General features: G+C 29.7%; 2 protein-coding genes across 2 annotated transcripts; both read right to left on the reverse strand.

Moving 5' to 3' along the window:
- Nucleotides 1-472: 472 nt before the first annotated feature.
- Nucleotides 473-8,735, reverse strand: LOC103869828 (histidine-containing phosphotransfer protein 4). The gene is made up of 6 exons (XM_009147897.3): nt 2,101-8,735; nt 1,859-1,989; nt 1,705-1,773; nt 1,133-1,204; nt 884-956; nt 473-723 (listed from the first exon to the last, which is right to left on the reverse strand). Exons 1-6 carry the CDS (start codon nt 2,143-2,145, stop codon nt 676-678), a joined length of 438 nt encoding a protein of 145 aa, XP_009146145.1. The 5' UTR covers nt 2,146-8,735; the 3' UTR covers nt 473-675.
- Nucleotides 8,736-13,423: 4,688 nt separating this feature from the next.
- LOC103869829 (transcription factor MYBS3) lies at nt 13,424-16,224 on the reverse strand. Its single transcript, XM_009147898.3, has 3 exons — nt 15,235-16,224; nt 14,392-14,603; nt 13,424-14,315 (listed from the first exon to the last, which is right to left on the reverse strand). Exons 1-3 carry the CDS (start codon nt 15,614-15,616, stop codon nt 13,791-13,793), a joined length of 1,119 nt encoding a protein of 372 aa, XP_009146146.2. The 5' UTR covers nt 15,617-16,224; the 3' UTR covers nt 13,424-13,790.
- Nucleotides 16,225-16,320: the final 96 nt, after the last annotated feature.

Consider the following 16,320-nt stretch of genomic DNA (forward strand, 5'->3'; position numbering starts at 1 on the left):
AGCAAAAAACTTCATATTTGAAGTTATAGAGTGTCTTTTGGAGATGCTCTCCGAAGAAACGTTTTATTTATTCCTCTGCATGGGACTTTTGCAATGTTGTATGGTTAAATTTATTTTTCCCATGCATAAGACCTATATTTATATAGTTAGACTCTCATCGTATGAAAAACTAGGATATGTAAAACTAAGAGTACTTGATTGGAGAAGTATTATCTCATTAGATTCATGAAAGAGATTAATGAGTTATAGTATTGGCTCTATATAGTTTGCATCCAACTATCGAACCCTTGTATGTGTTTTTTTCTTTTTGCTTTTATAACCAATAGCAGTAGCAGTAGCAGTAGCAGTAAAGACTATACTTTTGAAGTGCATCTAACATAATGAAATAAAGTAACGTATCATGGTAAAAGGCGAATCGATAGATGCATGTTTGTTTTGTTGTATACCGTTGTTAGTGGAAGACAAAATGCTACGAATAAGAGGTAATCTTGAATATATGATCTCTAAGGAGAATATTGGCCATATAAGGAAAAAATTTAGGAGAGGTTTGGACCGTTTATTAACATACATAATATTAAAATCCAAGATCTTCTTTATAACGTACATTGAGGAACTGTTTTTATTAGTAATTTCTAGTATAAAAATCGCTGACGATTCCTCAAATGTCTCTCTCTCTTACTTGGACCTACGTGCTGTCTCCTTAGGCCCCGCCTGTCTTGCCAACTGTTCATTATAAATTTTTAACTCAGTGAATAATTAAACACTTATTATGATTAAAAAGTAAATAATAAAAGATCATCACATAAGTTTTTTTTTTTTTTTGAAAAAATAAGATCATCACATAAGTTGTGATTCTGTTAAGCTTAATTGATCATTGGCTTGCCTGGAAATAATGTTCAAGCTTCTTTCTCAACGTTGCGTGCTCTTTTTTCACTTGCTGGAAAGTCCTCAAGCATCTGCACTCGTCGCAAGTATGGAATAAGTGAGAAGATTAAGTACAACAAACGTTCAAGGTTCAATGGGTTAATTACTGCAGTTTTAACCCTATATGTTTTACTTGTTTTCACTTTGACCCCGTGAGTTTATATTTCTGTATAAAAAAGCTAGTAGGCAGGTGTTAATGGAATGATACCCTTCGGCGTTTCCAACTCTGCAGTATTCCCTAAACATAGTGCATTCAGTTTTCACCTTACTCGCACCAATGCTACAAAAAGAGAAAAATGCACGTTATGTGACTGTTAACTCCGTTTCTAACAAAAGTATCTATTATTTAATAGTTCTAAAACTTATAATTCAAAATAAAAATATGTCTAGTAAATTTTGTCATTTAATCATAAATGAGAATGGAAGTAACTTTCAGGGTGCTGGTGCTACACTCTTTTTACTTATATTCAAAATTTATTCAAAGTACTCACTACTCCATCTGTTCCACAAAGATAGATTTTTCAGTATTTTCACACATATTAAGAAAATACATTAAACTACCATAATAAATATATCGTTTCCTGTAATTTTCAATTTTCGATAACTTTTAACCAATAGTAATTCAATTAATTTTCTCGAAGTTTACAATTTTTTCATAGAAAACACAAGAAATACATTTTTCTGAAACAAAATTTTTTTCTAAAATGTCTATCATTAAGGAACAGATGGAGTATATCTCATTTCTATAATAAGTGTATCAAAATTAAGGGGAATATTTACCTGCTGCTGCTGCCCTTAAACTGATGCATGTAGTTATCCAGCCGATTGAAATCAAATGATCCTCTTTCCCTGGATTGTGATTCTCGTTTATTAGAAAACTTGAAATTTTGTGCACAATTAGAAACATCAATATGAAAAGGATAAAGGTACTCACAGCGCTTGGTCAATGCTATTGATTAACCTAGCTGAATCTTTGAAGTATAATGTGGCAACTTCTTCAACAAAATTAGGGTTTACATCATCTTGGAGCTCTTCTAACTCCATGAATTGTTCGTCGAGAAATCCCTGCATGCATTTTCCCATTTTAGATTTCAATTGATTCATTTTCATTTATTGAAAAAAATTGATAACTAGTTCAAATAGGAACACAAACAGTAAGCAATAAACTTTTAAAACCTGATCAAAGAGGGACTGCTTAATGAGTGCCACTTGCCTCTGCATTTATGTTTTTTTTATATATATATATATATTTTTTTGGGGGGGGGGGGGGGGGAATACTTCCTGAGAAAATATTGATCTTTTAATTTGCTTCTTTTGTTAGGTAATTTGAGTGGCAATGCAATACTGAAATGGTGGAAAATGTGAGCATATATATAGGGGAGGGGAAGAGAGAATATTGATAATTAATTCCACATTACATCAAAAAGGAGAAGTATAAAAGATAAGAGAATATATATAGAAATGATGGGAACCTGCAACGTAAGGGACATGAATTCTGTACAATGCTACAAAAATAAAAATAAATTGTGTATTCGTTAGAGTATCAGCCTATTTCGATGACAAATGGATGCATTCCTCAATATTTTTTTCTTTTTAAAGGAAAAAGACATGCTCTGTATTTAGGGAAATTGCATCATGTATACATTAAACAAATTATAATTCATTAACTAATCAAACAAAAATTCTTCTTCATCATTTCTATATTATAGACTATATTACTATTTCTTTATTTATTTTTATCTTTTACTTATTTCTTTCCCCTTCAATATTATTTCCTAAATAGTTTCTAAGCTCTATAATAAATCAATTTGAAGATTCAACTGAAAAGAGTATAATATTTTAATATATATAACATGATTTGAATTTTTTTAATCAGATAAAAATAAATAAATAAATAAATAGTTATTAAATTTTTCGTCATAGTATATAGAACATATTGTTGTTCTATTCTTTTCGTTGATATATTTATAAAATAATATATTTTCTCTTATAGTTTCTATAGTAAGTTTATACTATTTTTTACTAGTTTTATACAATTCGGAAAATCAGATTCTGAAAATTTAGCATGTATTCAATCATTTATCTGTGTTGTCTACCCATAAATTTCTTTCATTACTCAGTCTAATTTAATCTTATTTAAGAAACTATCAATATATATTCATATATTTTATAGTATAATATTAGGTATTTATACTAGCTATCTCAAAAAATAGAATAATAATCAAATGGTATAACAATTTTCTGCTCATAGCTGGAAAGATAAAAAAGAATACAATGATTTTAGTTTTCACTTCATTTTCCAATTATAGGTGCTATATACTTAATGATTATCGAGAACTTGGTTAGTTCACGAATTTACCCTTTTAATTGTTTTTTTTGTTGTATTTGTAAGGCTATTCGAATAGTGTCTTGGTATATTACTATGCATCTCTGTAATCTCTATATGACTTCTTAATTAATTATTGTAAGTGTATTCGAGTACGTAGTGTCTTGACATAAGTTCATATGTATAGTAATATATTAAGATACCATTCAATTACTATAGTCTAAACTTATAAACTTATATATTCTTGATGTCAAGAAAACTTATATGCTCTTAGTTACTGTGGATGGACGATATATTGCCCATAGTTATTACAAAATAAAATTAAAAAATAATCAAAGTATCTCATGATTGGCGAATATCATCTTATTCAATTACTTATCCCATAGACAGGTAACTGCGAACCTTAACGCTAACGTTGTTACTATATAAAACACATATTTGGAAAGAGGTACAAGATATATAGAATTTTTCTGAAAGTGAAAAGGAGAAGATTAGTATATAATTCAAGAGAACTATATTCTCAACACATAAAATGACCATTTCTGTCTTGGTTAATTACTGAATATTATATAATGATTTGCGGAAATCTTGTCTTTTTGCCAAGGAAAGGCTAGGGCTTGTGCCGATGCGTGTGTTCCGTACTTCTTATTCAATCTATTAATTTCTAACACTTAATACTATTTCTTTTAGTTGTCAAAAAAATATATATGTCTTTTGAATGGAGGAATTATGATACATATCGGCAACGAAAATTAGACAAAAAATGTTATTGGAAATAAGGAACAAGTATCGAAAAAGGAAAAACTGAACTAAAAGTGTGAGCTAAATGATTGACAGAAAGATGCATACATGCATTATATGTTCCTTCATCGTGAAATCGAATTACAGATGAGAGAGATTGATCATATACAAATGTTCAGCTTTATTTATTCCTCCGCCCACCAAACCAAAGTTTCACTTAAAACTTGTCTACATACTTTTGGTGGAAGTGGGTTTAGAATATAAGTTTTGTTATTGTTTGATGTCTCTTCTCGATTATTCTCCTTAATTCCGACCTTCCATGTAACAACAAGTACCTTATACCAAAACAATTAGATCAGAAACATGCAAAAATTTGTGAAAATACGTCAGAAACATGCAAAAATTGTGAAAATACGTCAGAAACAATAATGAAACAAAATTGACTTTTTTTTTGTTACTGGAAACAAAATTGAATTAAGTCTTGTAATTTATACCAAATATTTGTATTTTAATGTTTTATAAACTATGAAAAATATAATGCATAGAATTGTGAGAATTGGGTAAAAGAAATTGTTTGAATGCATTAGAGCATGCCCATATGCAAATTCTAAACACAATATCTCAAAATAAAAAAAATTTAAAATTAATGAAAACTGATGAAAGAAAAGAGACAAAAAAAATTCATTTGGGAATTTTTAAGATATTTTTAAGAACTCCAAATAAATATTTGTCACTTGATTATTGGTTCTATTATTTAAAGAAAATTAAAAATAAATACATGATTATAATACTAATATTTTTTCTTTTAGAAACTGTCATAGTTTTTTACCAATAAATTTATATATGTCGTCAACTACAAGAGTTTAAACCATGATAGATTTTTACATATATATATCGTTTAAAAGGTCCTTATCTTTTTCTATTTTAATGATCTTTCTCTATTTTTGTACCACTATCTTGTATCAATATCTTTAATTTTTTTTCCAACATCAATATCTTTAGTTATGTTAATTAGTTTGATGCTTACTGTTCATTTGCCGATAATTTCTTACTGATTTATATATGTCGTCAACTACAAGAGTTTTATTTATTCTCTCCATACCAATTATAAATAATTTTACTCTTTAAGAGAATAAATGTAGAGATGTGTAGTTTCAGTATATTGTAGAGATTTAGTTTCAGTATATTATTAAGAAATAATAGACTATAGGCTAGGCTAATAATATGCCTTTATATCCATATTTAAGACAAAATCAGTATTGTGATGCTTTAGAATGCTAGATTTTTCCACAATTTATTTCATATGATTGAAAGATTAATATTTAATGATTTTTAAAATGATAGATATTCTTTGGAAAGGTGTCATGAGATTTTTAGTTGGATATACATGATACGAGGATTTTATCACTAAAGTTATTACAAGGAGCTATTAGCACCTAATCTGAATCAAGTATTTTGTAAAGGGTACAATGTTGACTGGTTGGTGATTGAAGATGACTCGTTAAATATTAAAATGCCGACACGCAAACAAATATTATTTGGGCATAATTATCACTCAATTTACACTTTCTTAACAACATAAATTCGAAAATAACAGTCTTTGAAAGCAGTAACTTCAATCATCTATCACCCCCTTAAATAAAGTATATGCTAAACAAATTTATTTTATCCTATATCACTTTCATGAATAATCACACACTGCGATATTATGAACATGATTCCCCCCAATCCGAAAAAGTTATAATCACATACAATTATTAAAAGCAAATAAATCTCTGACAACGACTAATCACAATCGTAAAAGTAATATAAATTATACAGCCTAGTTTACGTTAAATCATAGGGGACCGTCTTCCGACATAGCATGTTATTCATTTTCATTTACTCATCCCAACTAAAAATACCATCATATCAACATTGGTACCAAATTATATAGTACTTTAAAATAACATTGATCAAAATATATAGTAAAAATAAAAATTATTATTTTCCACTAAATATAAAAGAGAAAAATTAGTACTTTCTATTTTAGAAAAATAGAGATGAGTGAAAGTAGTTTTCTAAGAGCAACCTCAACGGTTGGGATTGTGCACTAAGGTCCTAATTTAAATAAAACTAATAATTTATCAGAATTTATTTATTTAAATAAATCATAATGTTTGATAAAAAGTAAATTCATTTGTATGGTGACATGTGTGCAAGATAGTTTTAAAGGGTATTTAAAAACATCTAGTATTAGAACTTTTCTACTCTCTCTTATCATTCTCTTTTTTTTTAATTATTAAGAAACCCATAAAATGTCACCGTTGGAGGTGTTTTAACTACTATTACTAGATTTTGATCCGCGCTTCGAAAGCGCGAATTTTGTTTGGGTTATAAATAAAGTTGGATATGAATTAATATTTTAGGTATTTTTTGTCTTTCGGCTTTTCGGATACTTAAAAAAAAAAATTTACTCCTAAATATCCAAATTGACCTAGACTATTATACGTACCTAAATTACATGTATTTTAGGGTTACTTGAATTATGGACTCGATTTGATTCGATTCCAAAAGGAACCATAACCGAAAATATTTCAAATACCTAATTGGATCCAAATGTCGAGGACTCGAAGAATTCGGATTTAAAAAAAAAAAAATTACACAACCTAAACCGAAAACCGAATGAGTATTCTAAGATATCCAGAATGTAAATATATATTAGTTATAATTTTAAAATCAGGCCGATTCAAGTATTACAAACATGACAAACGTGTTTCAGATACATTGGTTATTTGGTTATTTTCAGGTTTATATACATCAGAACCGAACATAACTGTATCTGAGAGGACCGACTCGAACCCTACCCAAAAACTCAAAACTCTAATACTCTAAAGAACTGATTCGTACCCAGATGGGTACCCGGATGCTCATTCATAAACTTAGGCCTGGACGTTTGGGTCTTTGGGTTGGGTTTGGTTCAAATTTTTTCGGGTCTGGATCCTAGAAATTTGGATCCAATAAGTATTCGTAATTTTTTTTCGGGTTTGGATCGGTTCTTCTCGGATTCGGGTCTGTTTTTCTCAGGTCTGGATTGGTTCTGGTCTATAATTAAAATACATGTACAATACTCTTAACTTTCGGATCCAAATTGAATTCATGTATTTTCGGATCTTAAAAGTACATGATATACCCAAACCCTATAAAATTTAGTCGAAATTTGGTATATATATTTAAAATTTTACAAAATAACTTAAAATAAATGATTAATAATTAAAATAAAATATTTTTAAACTCTAGATTTTACATTTTAAGCTTCATATTACTTGAAAATGTAACAAAATAATAACAAAGGTTGTTTGTAAAAAGATATTTTACCTAAATCATAAAATAAATATAGAAAATAGAACACAAAAAATCATAGTTTTGAATATTCATGTTTTTAAGTCAGTTATTAATTGGTTTTTATCATGTCGAGTCTATTTGTTTTTTTTTTTGGTTCTGGTTCTTTTGGATAGAACAATTTCTGATCCAATCCATACTTTAAATTTTCGGTTTGGTTTCGGATCGAATATTTTTGAATCAGTTCCGGTTTCAGATTTTCGGTCCGGGTAAAATGTCCAAGCCTGTTTGATTTTGATGATACAATAACTTCTTTAAATTTTATACTAAACCGTGGCAAATCTTCATTAATTATAGAAAATTTGTGGTAGTTTGAAGTTTATATGTGTATATTTTGGTCTATTTCATTTATAATGAATATGAGACTATATTTCACATATATTTTATGTTTCTGTATATTGAAAAATAATGAGATGATGCAAGTATATTAGTAGAGTTACGTTTACCAAAGTTGTTAGATATTTGGTAAGATCCAGTAATCTTAGTTTAAATAAAATCCAAATCATATCTAAAGATCTCAATTAAATTCAAATATTCAATCATCTAAAAATTATAAGAAATTATTTGATCAATAAGGTAATAGTAGATTTTAAGCTTTATATTAAATTATTATAGTTAAATGGTTTGTTACGATTTGTTCCATATCATACCAACATGAGCTTTTTTACAGTTTATTCAAATCATCTCTGTTGATCTCAATTTTTTTTTTGAGTTTTATCATCGTTTAGAAAACAAAGTAAACATAGTAATTACTGTAGTTTGTGTTATACCAGATAAACCCATATAGTATGATGCTAACATGTTAAAAGTATGGAAACATAAATCTACTTATATAATGAATCAAAATGTGATAACAATGTGATTTTATGTATGCATTTTCTGAACGTAAATACATTATTCAAGCTGTTAAAATGACGGGTGACATAATAATTTATTGGAGAGTTGATACAATTATTGTTTTAGTTTGTGTTTTAGTCGACCAAACCATTTTGAATAATACGTTAATTTACTAAGGTAATCTTAGAGAAATATTTGGTCAATTATATGATAACTCAAAAAAGGGAAGGAGTAAATATAGGCAAATCTATGGTATAATGTTATTGACTAACTTATTGTTACAAATATACAAGATAAGACCAAAAAAATATTTAAATCTAAGAAAAGGGTGCAACAACTTTTTTTAAGTAGATTTTTTCAGAATGATTCCTTTTTAATAGTATAGACTAGATTTCCATGCGCACAACCGTGCGGAAATATATTTTTACATTTATATTATAGATATTTGTTTTACATAATTACTATATATTTTTAATGTTACTCACATATTTAAATATTTGTATAATTATGCCAAATATGATAATTTTATAGTTTTCATGCTGTAAATTAAAATCATCACATATATATGTTGCTTTTTATATATTTGTGCTATTGAATTTGCGTTTGATTACTAAACTAAAATTTTTAATGCATGAAACAACATATATGAAAACAATTTTGTATTTAATTTATTATAATCATGATCCGTAATTCAAATCGCTAGATTTTCTTAGTAATTTTTTAATGTTTATTAATTTTATATAATAAATTACTGTATATTAAAAAGTTTAAGATAAGATAAATTTTTATACATGTATTATATAGTTTACTAATATTAACCCGTTCAACCAATATATTATATTTTTAAAATAAATATTTTATATTTTTGAAAATAAAATATGTTAACTTATCAATTTAAAATAATTTTATCATATTTTGTTCAATATAACGTTTTTATTTTAAAATGATAGATATTATTATAAAATTGATAAAATAGGATATAATTTTATTCTTTTAGTAACATTTCATTACTAATTAAAAACTTAGTTGAAAATATTTATATTCAATTTATGACAATTAAGATCTTATTATAATCTTTTTCAACAGAGTTTGTTAAAATTTTCAAATTTTTTTAAAAAATTAAAAGATATTATGATTAAAGTAGTTAAAAATATTATATATATTAGCATTAGTGATATACATTTAATAGAAAATTTAAATGATGGTCCAAATAAAAATATCATTCATCAAAAAATCATGATTTTTATTTTATTAGAAAACAAATTTGAAAAAATTAAAATAGAAATAAATATTTATTTCTAACAAAATCTTTAAAAATTATTAGTAAATGTATTTTTGAAACTAATTAATTTCATTTTATTTAAATTTTCATTTATAAACCAAAACTATATTCAATTTTAATTTCTAATTATATTTTATGATAATTTAAATTAAAACTAACTAATTTTCAAAAGTAAATTTAAAAAGATTCTAAGAAGATTTTAAAAATATTTTGTTAAAACATTTTAAATAAATTCATTTGTATTTCAAATAAAAAGATAAAAATATTAAAAGATATAATAATGAATTTATGTAAAATATGATATTTTTTAGGAATGGTCCAAACTAAAAAATCACACATGGAAAGAAAGAAGTCATGACTTCTGTTTTAATATATTAGATACGTGTAAAACAGTAATGAGTTGAAAATGTTCTAATTGCAAACATGAAAGTAACTGCCACTATCAAGGGGCTATATATCTAATCTTTGTTATATATGAGGCTTTAAATTTGTTTATGGAAACTTATGTGGATAAGGTTTATCAATCTATCAAGTACTACATAAATCAGACGTTGCATCGGTCTTATTGCTACTTAGTACTTAGGAATTTTTAGATAGTACTCAAATGGTAGAACTCCGTGATTTTCTATGTTTAACTGCATCTCGACAGTGTGTCGATGTCTATAAGCTTTATAATCTTTAAAATTTAGTACAGCGGATCCCCTATATATTAAAGGAGAAGCATTTTTAAAACTTACCTTAAAAGTTATTGGTAAGGATTGTGACGTGGTGACGTGGCTTCACGAGAAGTTTTTATTTAGTAAAATGCTTAGGTGTCACGCAGAGAACGTTTCTCACCAAAACAGTAAATTTAATGCGTTCACACTAGCATTCATTTAAAAGAACTTCATATCATCTACACTTTTCTCGACGAACACTTTTGCGTAATAAACCTTCAGCTTCAAATTCGATTAGTTGATTTATCAATCCTTTCAATATAATCATAGCATCAATAAAGCTTCCTTATTCCTCTATACGTTTCTGTTAAAAACGGTAACCCATCTGAGTCGACAGATCCGTAGAGACGACAAAGCAATGAAACTTTAGTACGATGCCATGTATCAATTAAAAAACCATTTTCTCCGTACCTGCCTTCATGCATTTAGCAGAGCACTCACGTTCCTCATTGCCGAAAGAGGACGTTGTGAATCTATTTCTAGATAAATGTGTCATATTGTGTTTTGTTACTGCTCGATGGGGTGATCTCTGTTTCGATGAGATTGAATCACTATAAATCGTCTCGGCTTAGTGTATTAGTCTTCTCGATCAAGCAATATAAGCATGTGAATGCCACCACCTTTGTCACCATGAGAGCTATGCATTAGACGACCTTGAAGATGGGAAGAAACTTCTAGAAACGAACTACCAGCAAGTCTCACGTGCTGATCGCATCTTGAACAACCTTTACAATTTTGATGGTCGAATAACCTTCAATTTTTTTTTATTACGCAACTATGTTTTCTGAATTTAAAGGAGCTATACTTTTTTTTATTTCACACAGTTATTGTTTTGCTTATAATATGTTATTGATCCACCTTTTTTCAATTTTCTTAGTCCCTAACTCCGTAACTACCACAACGTGATAGACGAAATATAAAAAAAATTATTTTTCAAAGCTTCTTTTCAAACTTGCAAACACCATATATCAAATTTTAATATTAGTGCACCCATTATAAAAAGTCTCTCTCTTCATCCATGATAACAATCGTACCTTTAGTTCTATCGCTTAAAATATACTTAATGATAATCATAATATATAATTTTAACATTAATATAAACTTCTTATCCCGGGTTACTATCTAGTAGAGAAGTGTAATCCAAACATATTTTTTTTGTTGACAAAAAAAATTAACACACTTTCTTATCGCCATTCGAAACCGAAATATGAAATGGTGAATCAAAAAGGTCAAAGATGTATCTCACTTCAACTAGCTTTCTCGTATATTAGAGAAACTGAATACGGTAAGACACGTATCATAAACTTTTCTGAGAAAAGTACTATCTGCGATACAATGATTTGAAACGACCAGGCATAAAAGTATTTGAAAATCTATTTGAGCGTTTGACCGTCTATGGAAAGTTGTTTTAACTCCAAGAATCCTTCTTAGTTTATGGGTCTCCTACCCAGTTTTTTTTATCTATAAGGAGAGCCAGTGTAATCCGAGGCTTCGAATGGTGACGAACCGCCCCGCACCGCTATGAATAGTAACAAAAATCTTTACATATACTTATATATCTATATATTTTTGTTACTATTAATACCGCACAGTACTTGTTCTGCAGTTGACTCGCTCGTCACCATTCAGAGCTTCAGTATCAAATTTAGGCAGTCAAGACCTTTTTACTACTATTTTGGCTACGATTCTAGAGTTACCCACTTATTGTCAGCAAACAGTCGAGTTTCATCAGAGACGGTTTGGGTATTTCAATGTTGGCCACTTTGACTATATTTGTTGTTTCGAGCAACAGTTGTAGGGTTTAAAGTGAAGCTTCTCTCCAAGTCCTTTCACTCTTTCAACACATTTATCATTTATTTTGTTGTAGTATTTTCCGTTTATTGTTTTCCCATCGAATTTATTTCCGGGTGTAATCGTCTAAGCTTGTGGAACCTTTAATTTTAATATAATCAGTTTGTGCACACCAAAAAAGCGTTTGACCGCCTCAGACATGCACACAGCTGCCGTTGGTATATGTTGCATCCATTCTGAACATAAAACCAACAATACACTGGGGATATCAATTCTGTACCGGTCGTTCCAGAAGCAAAAGAGGCGGTAGATTGACGCATATTATTGGAACATAATATTAAAAAGTAAATCAAGATTAGTGTGAATATAGATTTGGAGATATATTGACACATTGCACAACTTTAACATCACAGAATAGCTTCTTTGGAATATTTTTTTTAGGGAACTTAATTATGGGGGCAGAATTACAATCATTTGTAAAAATCGACTTTAGAGTTCCTTTTTTTTTTGAAATTATTCCTAACGCAACATTGATTCTCTCTCTCTCTCTCTCTCTCTCTCTCTCTCTCTCTCTCTCTCTCTCTCTCTCTCTCTCTCTCTCTCTCTCTCTCTCTCTCTCTCTCTCTCTCTCTCCTCATTTTTGATTTGATTTGGGCATTGCTGAAAGCAGCTTCACTCCAAAGAACAAATACTCTATCCTTTTTTCTTTGCTTATATCCAATTTAATGTTCGAGTTGAACATTAAACAGTAGAAATGGTTGAACGGTACCCATAACTATTTAATTTGTAAACATGTAACTCTGAACAGTACACCTTCTGTTACCTGGATGATGTTTTGGCTACAAGTATAAGAAATAAAACATTCTTTTTTTAAAAAGTATCACTTTATATATATTTTTTTTTCTCAAGATACAAATATTTGATATTTTTACTATTTCACACACTAAAAACAGTAAATAAATTGTTATGTTTATCACTATTTAGTTTTACCTATAAAATTTCACCATTCATATTTTTATATTTTATTTAGTGTTTTAGCTTTAAAGACCATTGCATTAACTATACTATTTACTCTCTCCCTTCTTAAAAAAACCATGTTTTAGAATTTTCACACTTTTTAATAAAACATATTAAAACTTAGCTATAAATCCATATTTTTGTAATTTTATATTTTCTATATTTTTAAACAAATAAAATTTTAAAAAATGTAATTAATTTTCTTAAACTTCACAATTTCTCATTATTAGTTGACAAAAATTACATTAAAAGCAAAAAATATATATTTTTTAAAAACAAAAATTTTCTCTAGAATATGGATCTTTTAGAAACGGGAGAGTATTATATAACATCAATCTTCAAATGCAATCAAAATCTAAAACATCATTCATTTAGTGTACGGAAGAAATATTAAAATAATTCAATTAATTATCACAAAACTAGTAAAACGATTTAAAATATCAAAACATCTCTGTTTTAACACCCCAAAAAATTCTATAAAACATTATAAATTTTGGAAAAAAGTAATAAAAATAAGCCAAGACATTAAAATGAGGGGTAATATTGTTATGTGTACTTATCTTATGTAAGTATGACGTAATGCTGAGTAACGTGTTTAACTCTTTGGTAAGTCTATTGTTACAGTTTGGTATGTTCTCTCTTTGTAAGTACTGTTGTTCTCTAATCGCTTATGTCTTGGTTTGTTTCCTCCTAAAACCAAGAACTTCCTCTGGTTTAATCCGGTCAGGACCTTCCACATCTTCGTTTCTCGAATCACCAACAAGATTTTTTTGTTTCAGGTCGCCTGAATCGCGCTGCTGCCTTTACTCAAACCCGAGCCACTAACGGAGCCATTGGAGTGAAACGCAGATGGCCTTGACGGCTCTCCTATTAGTTTCAGAGACATGGGAGTCTCGGTTTCATGACTTGTCTCCATTCCTATGCTAAGCTGAGACATACCGACCAGCTCGTCCATGTTGGAGCGTTCTTTAGCAAATCCAGGTTTTGGTTTGAGGACCTGATGCTGCTGAAAAGAAGCTGAGACTTCTAAGGAAGGCTCTGTTCCTTGAAGTGAAGTGGAAGTCGCAGGGAGCCAAATCGTGTAAGTGACTGGAAAGCAAGGAGGAAAGAAGCTGCCTGGGACTAGCATTGGTGAAAGCCCGTTTGGTGGCTCTACCGCTTCCTCAGGTTGCTCCTGTGGTGGCGCCGCTTCAGATTCTGTAGCATTGTTGAGTTTGAGCTCAAGTGAAGGAAGGAAGGTTTTGCTTTCAGGCTCCTTGCTTAAGGTTTGGTCTTCCTGTGTTGGCGATGGATCGGTTACCTAAAAGAAGGCGAAACAGAGAAGATATTCAATATAAGTTTCCATATAATAACATAAAAATCACTAAGATGCTTACCATTTCATCGGTAACCATGTCGAAGAGGCTAGAACGTCTTTTTCTACGGCTGGAACAAGTATGGCGGATGAAATACTTTTGAGCATGACTAGCCACTTGTGTAGGAGTTCTTGAAGTCACATAGTTTCTTGAAATACCACGCCAATCTCCTTTGCCTAGCTTCTGAAGACCCACTAAGAATAGCCTGTGCTCCTCCTCAGTCCAAGGAACACCTAATAAACCCAATGTAATATGTCAGTTATATCCAGTTTAATTAATAAACCCAATATAACTATAGGCTTAAGTTCAACACTATGATCAACAAATAAGATAATGTCAAAACAACTATGCACCCATCTTAAGATGAATAAAACACTGTAAAAATTCTTGTCATGCATAAGCATTATCTGGTTTTCCCCCAACAGTTTCACTAACCGGTAAGACCCAAATCAATTTCTGCAATAACCGGGATCCGTTTCAACAATATAAAGTATCATGTGAATAAGAAATCATCTCTTGTTTCACCAAAGGATTGAAACAGGCAACAACAGTACAACTTCAGAACAATTTCAATCCCAAAGTTCATAACTTTATAAAAAAATTCAACTCCAAAACTTTACAACAATTTAAATTTAAAAGTTCAAAACTTTACAACAATTTAAATTTAAAAGTTCAAAACTTCACAACAATTTCAATTTCAATCCCAAAGTTCAAAACTTTATAACCATTTCAATCCCAAAGTTCAAAACTTTATAACAATTTTTCAATTCCAAAGTTCAAAACTTTATCTATCTATTAGCAATCAGACTAACACAACACCAGATGAAATGTTAACCCCAATCAACAAAAGACAATCCCTTTTACCTCTCTTCCTCTCCACACGACGGTGGTGGATAGACCCAGAACCATGACCTGGATCATCCGACAAATACCCTCCGTTATCCTGACTAGAGTACCTCCCATGATCCGACAACGGCGAGTCATTATGATTACCCGTCGCCAAAGGAGACGACGGAGACAAGCGGTGGTGCACGGCCAATGCAGAGAGGTTACCCATACTCGCACTCTTCTTGATAATCGACCCATCCGTTAACCTCACGCCGAACAGCTTCACGGCAGAGGAGGAGGAGGAAGAAGCAGAAGATCCTCCTCCGTTTCCACCGCACGTGCCACCACCACCCCCACGAGTCGGACACGTGCGGGAGTTATGCCCATTATAGCTACAATGCGAACACCGACGAGTCATCCGCACAAACACACAACACAAAAAGCCAAAAACACTTTAATCTGTAATAAAAGCTCCTCCGTATATACACAACAAGTTCGATAGAGAGAGATGTGTAATTTTGTTTTTTGATTTTTATTATGGAAAGAAGAAGAAAGACCGAGAGGATTATGGGGGATCTTACGTTTTAATCCGTGTTTTAGTTTACTAATTATATACTACTAGCTTTTTATTTATTTATATCTTATCTTCTTACCTGGATATTTTCGTTTATGACAACAAACTAATCTTATACATACATACATACACTCATCTTTTTGTTTAGGATAATTTAAAAAAATTATAAAATATGCTACCGACAAATGCAGTTCTGATAACCAAGATAATCATATTAAATTATTTTAATGTTGATGATAATATTTTTTAATCTAAATCTTTAGTGAAAACGAAATAAGCAAATACATTTTTCTTTTGATCCACTTGTGAAGCGATCTATCCACATATGATAAGATACACGTTTTTAATATGAGGTGGTGGATCAAGTGGTCTAGATGTAGAGGGGCTAAGATATTATCGAAAAGATTAAAAGCATATAGACAATTTAGTCTCTTAGCAACCATAAAATGTGACATGCATGAACAAGCTTCAGAGTGTTTTTTTCTTTTTGTAAATATCTTCAGAATGTGTTGTTCCCTTGTTTGTTTGTGTATTTCAATTATTTTTAG

Source organism: Brassica rapa, chromosome A05 (genome assembly GCF_000309985.2).
Source record: "Brassica rapa cultivar Chiifu-401-42 chromosome A05, CAAS_Brap_v3.01, whole genome shotgun sequence".
In the NCBI taxonomy this organism is placed as follows: Eukaryota; Viridiplantae; Streptophyta; class Magnoliopsida; order Brassicales; family Brassicaceae; genus Brassica; species Brassica rapa.

Bases quoted from the DNA above. Each gene is read 5' to 3' on its own strand.
- LOC103869829 (XM_009147898.3), bottom strand. From the start codon at position 15,616: ATGACTCGTCGGTGTTCGCATTGTAGCTATAATGGGCATAACTCCCGC. The intron at 14,604-15,234 runs GTAAAAGGGATT...TGGGTTTATTAG, and splicing joins TCGTGTGGAGAGGAAGAGAG to GTGTTCCTTGGACTGAGGAG. The intron at 14,316-14,391 runs GTAAGCATCTTA...GCCTTCTTTTAG, and splicing joins ACATGGTTACCGATGAAATG to GTAACCGATCCATCGCCAAC.
- LOC103869828 (XM_009147897.3), bottom strand. From the start codon at position 2,145: ATGCAGAGGCAAGTGGCACTCATTAAGCAGTCCCTCTTTGATCAG. The intron at 1,990-2,100 runs GTTTTAAAAGTT...AAATGCATGCAG, and splicing joins AGCAGTCCCTCTTTGATCAG to GGATTTCTCGACGAACAATT. The intron at 1,205-1,704 runs GTAAATATTCCC...CTCTTTTTGTAG, and splicing joins TTTAAGGGCAGCAGCAGCAG to CATTGGTGCGAGTAAGGTGA.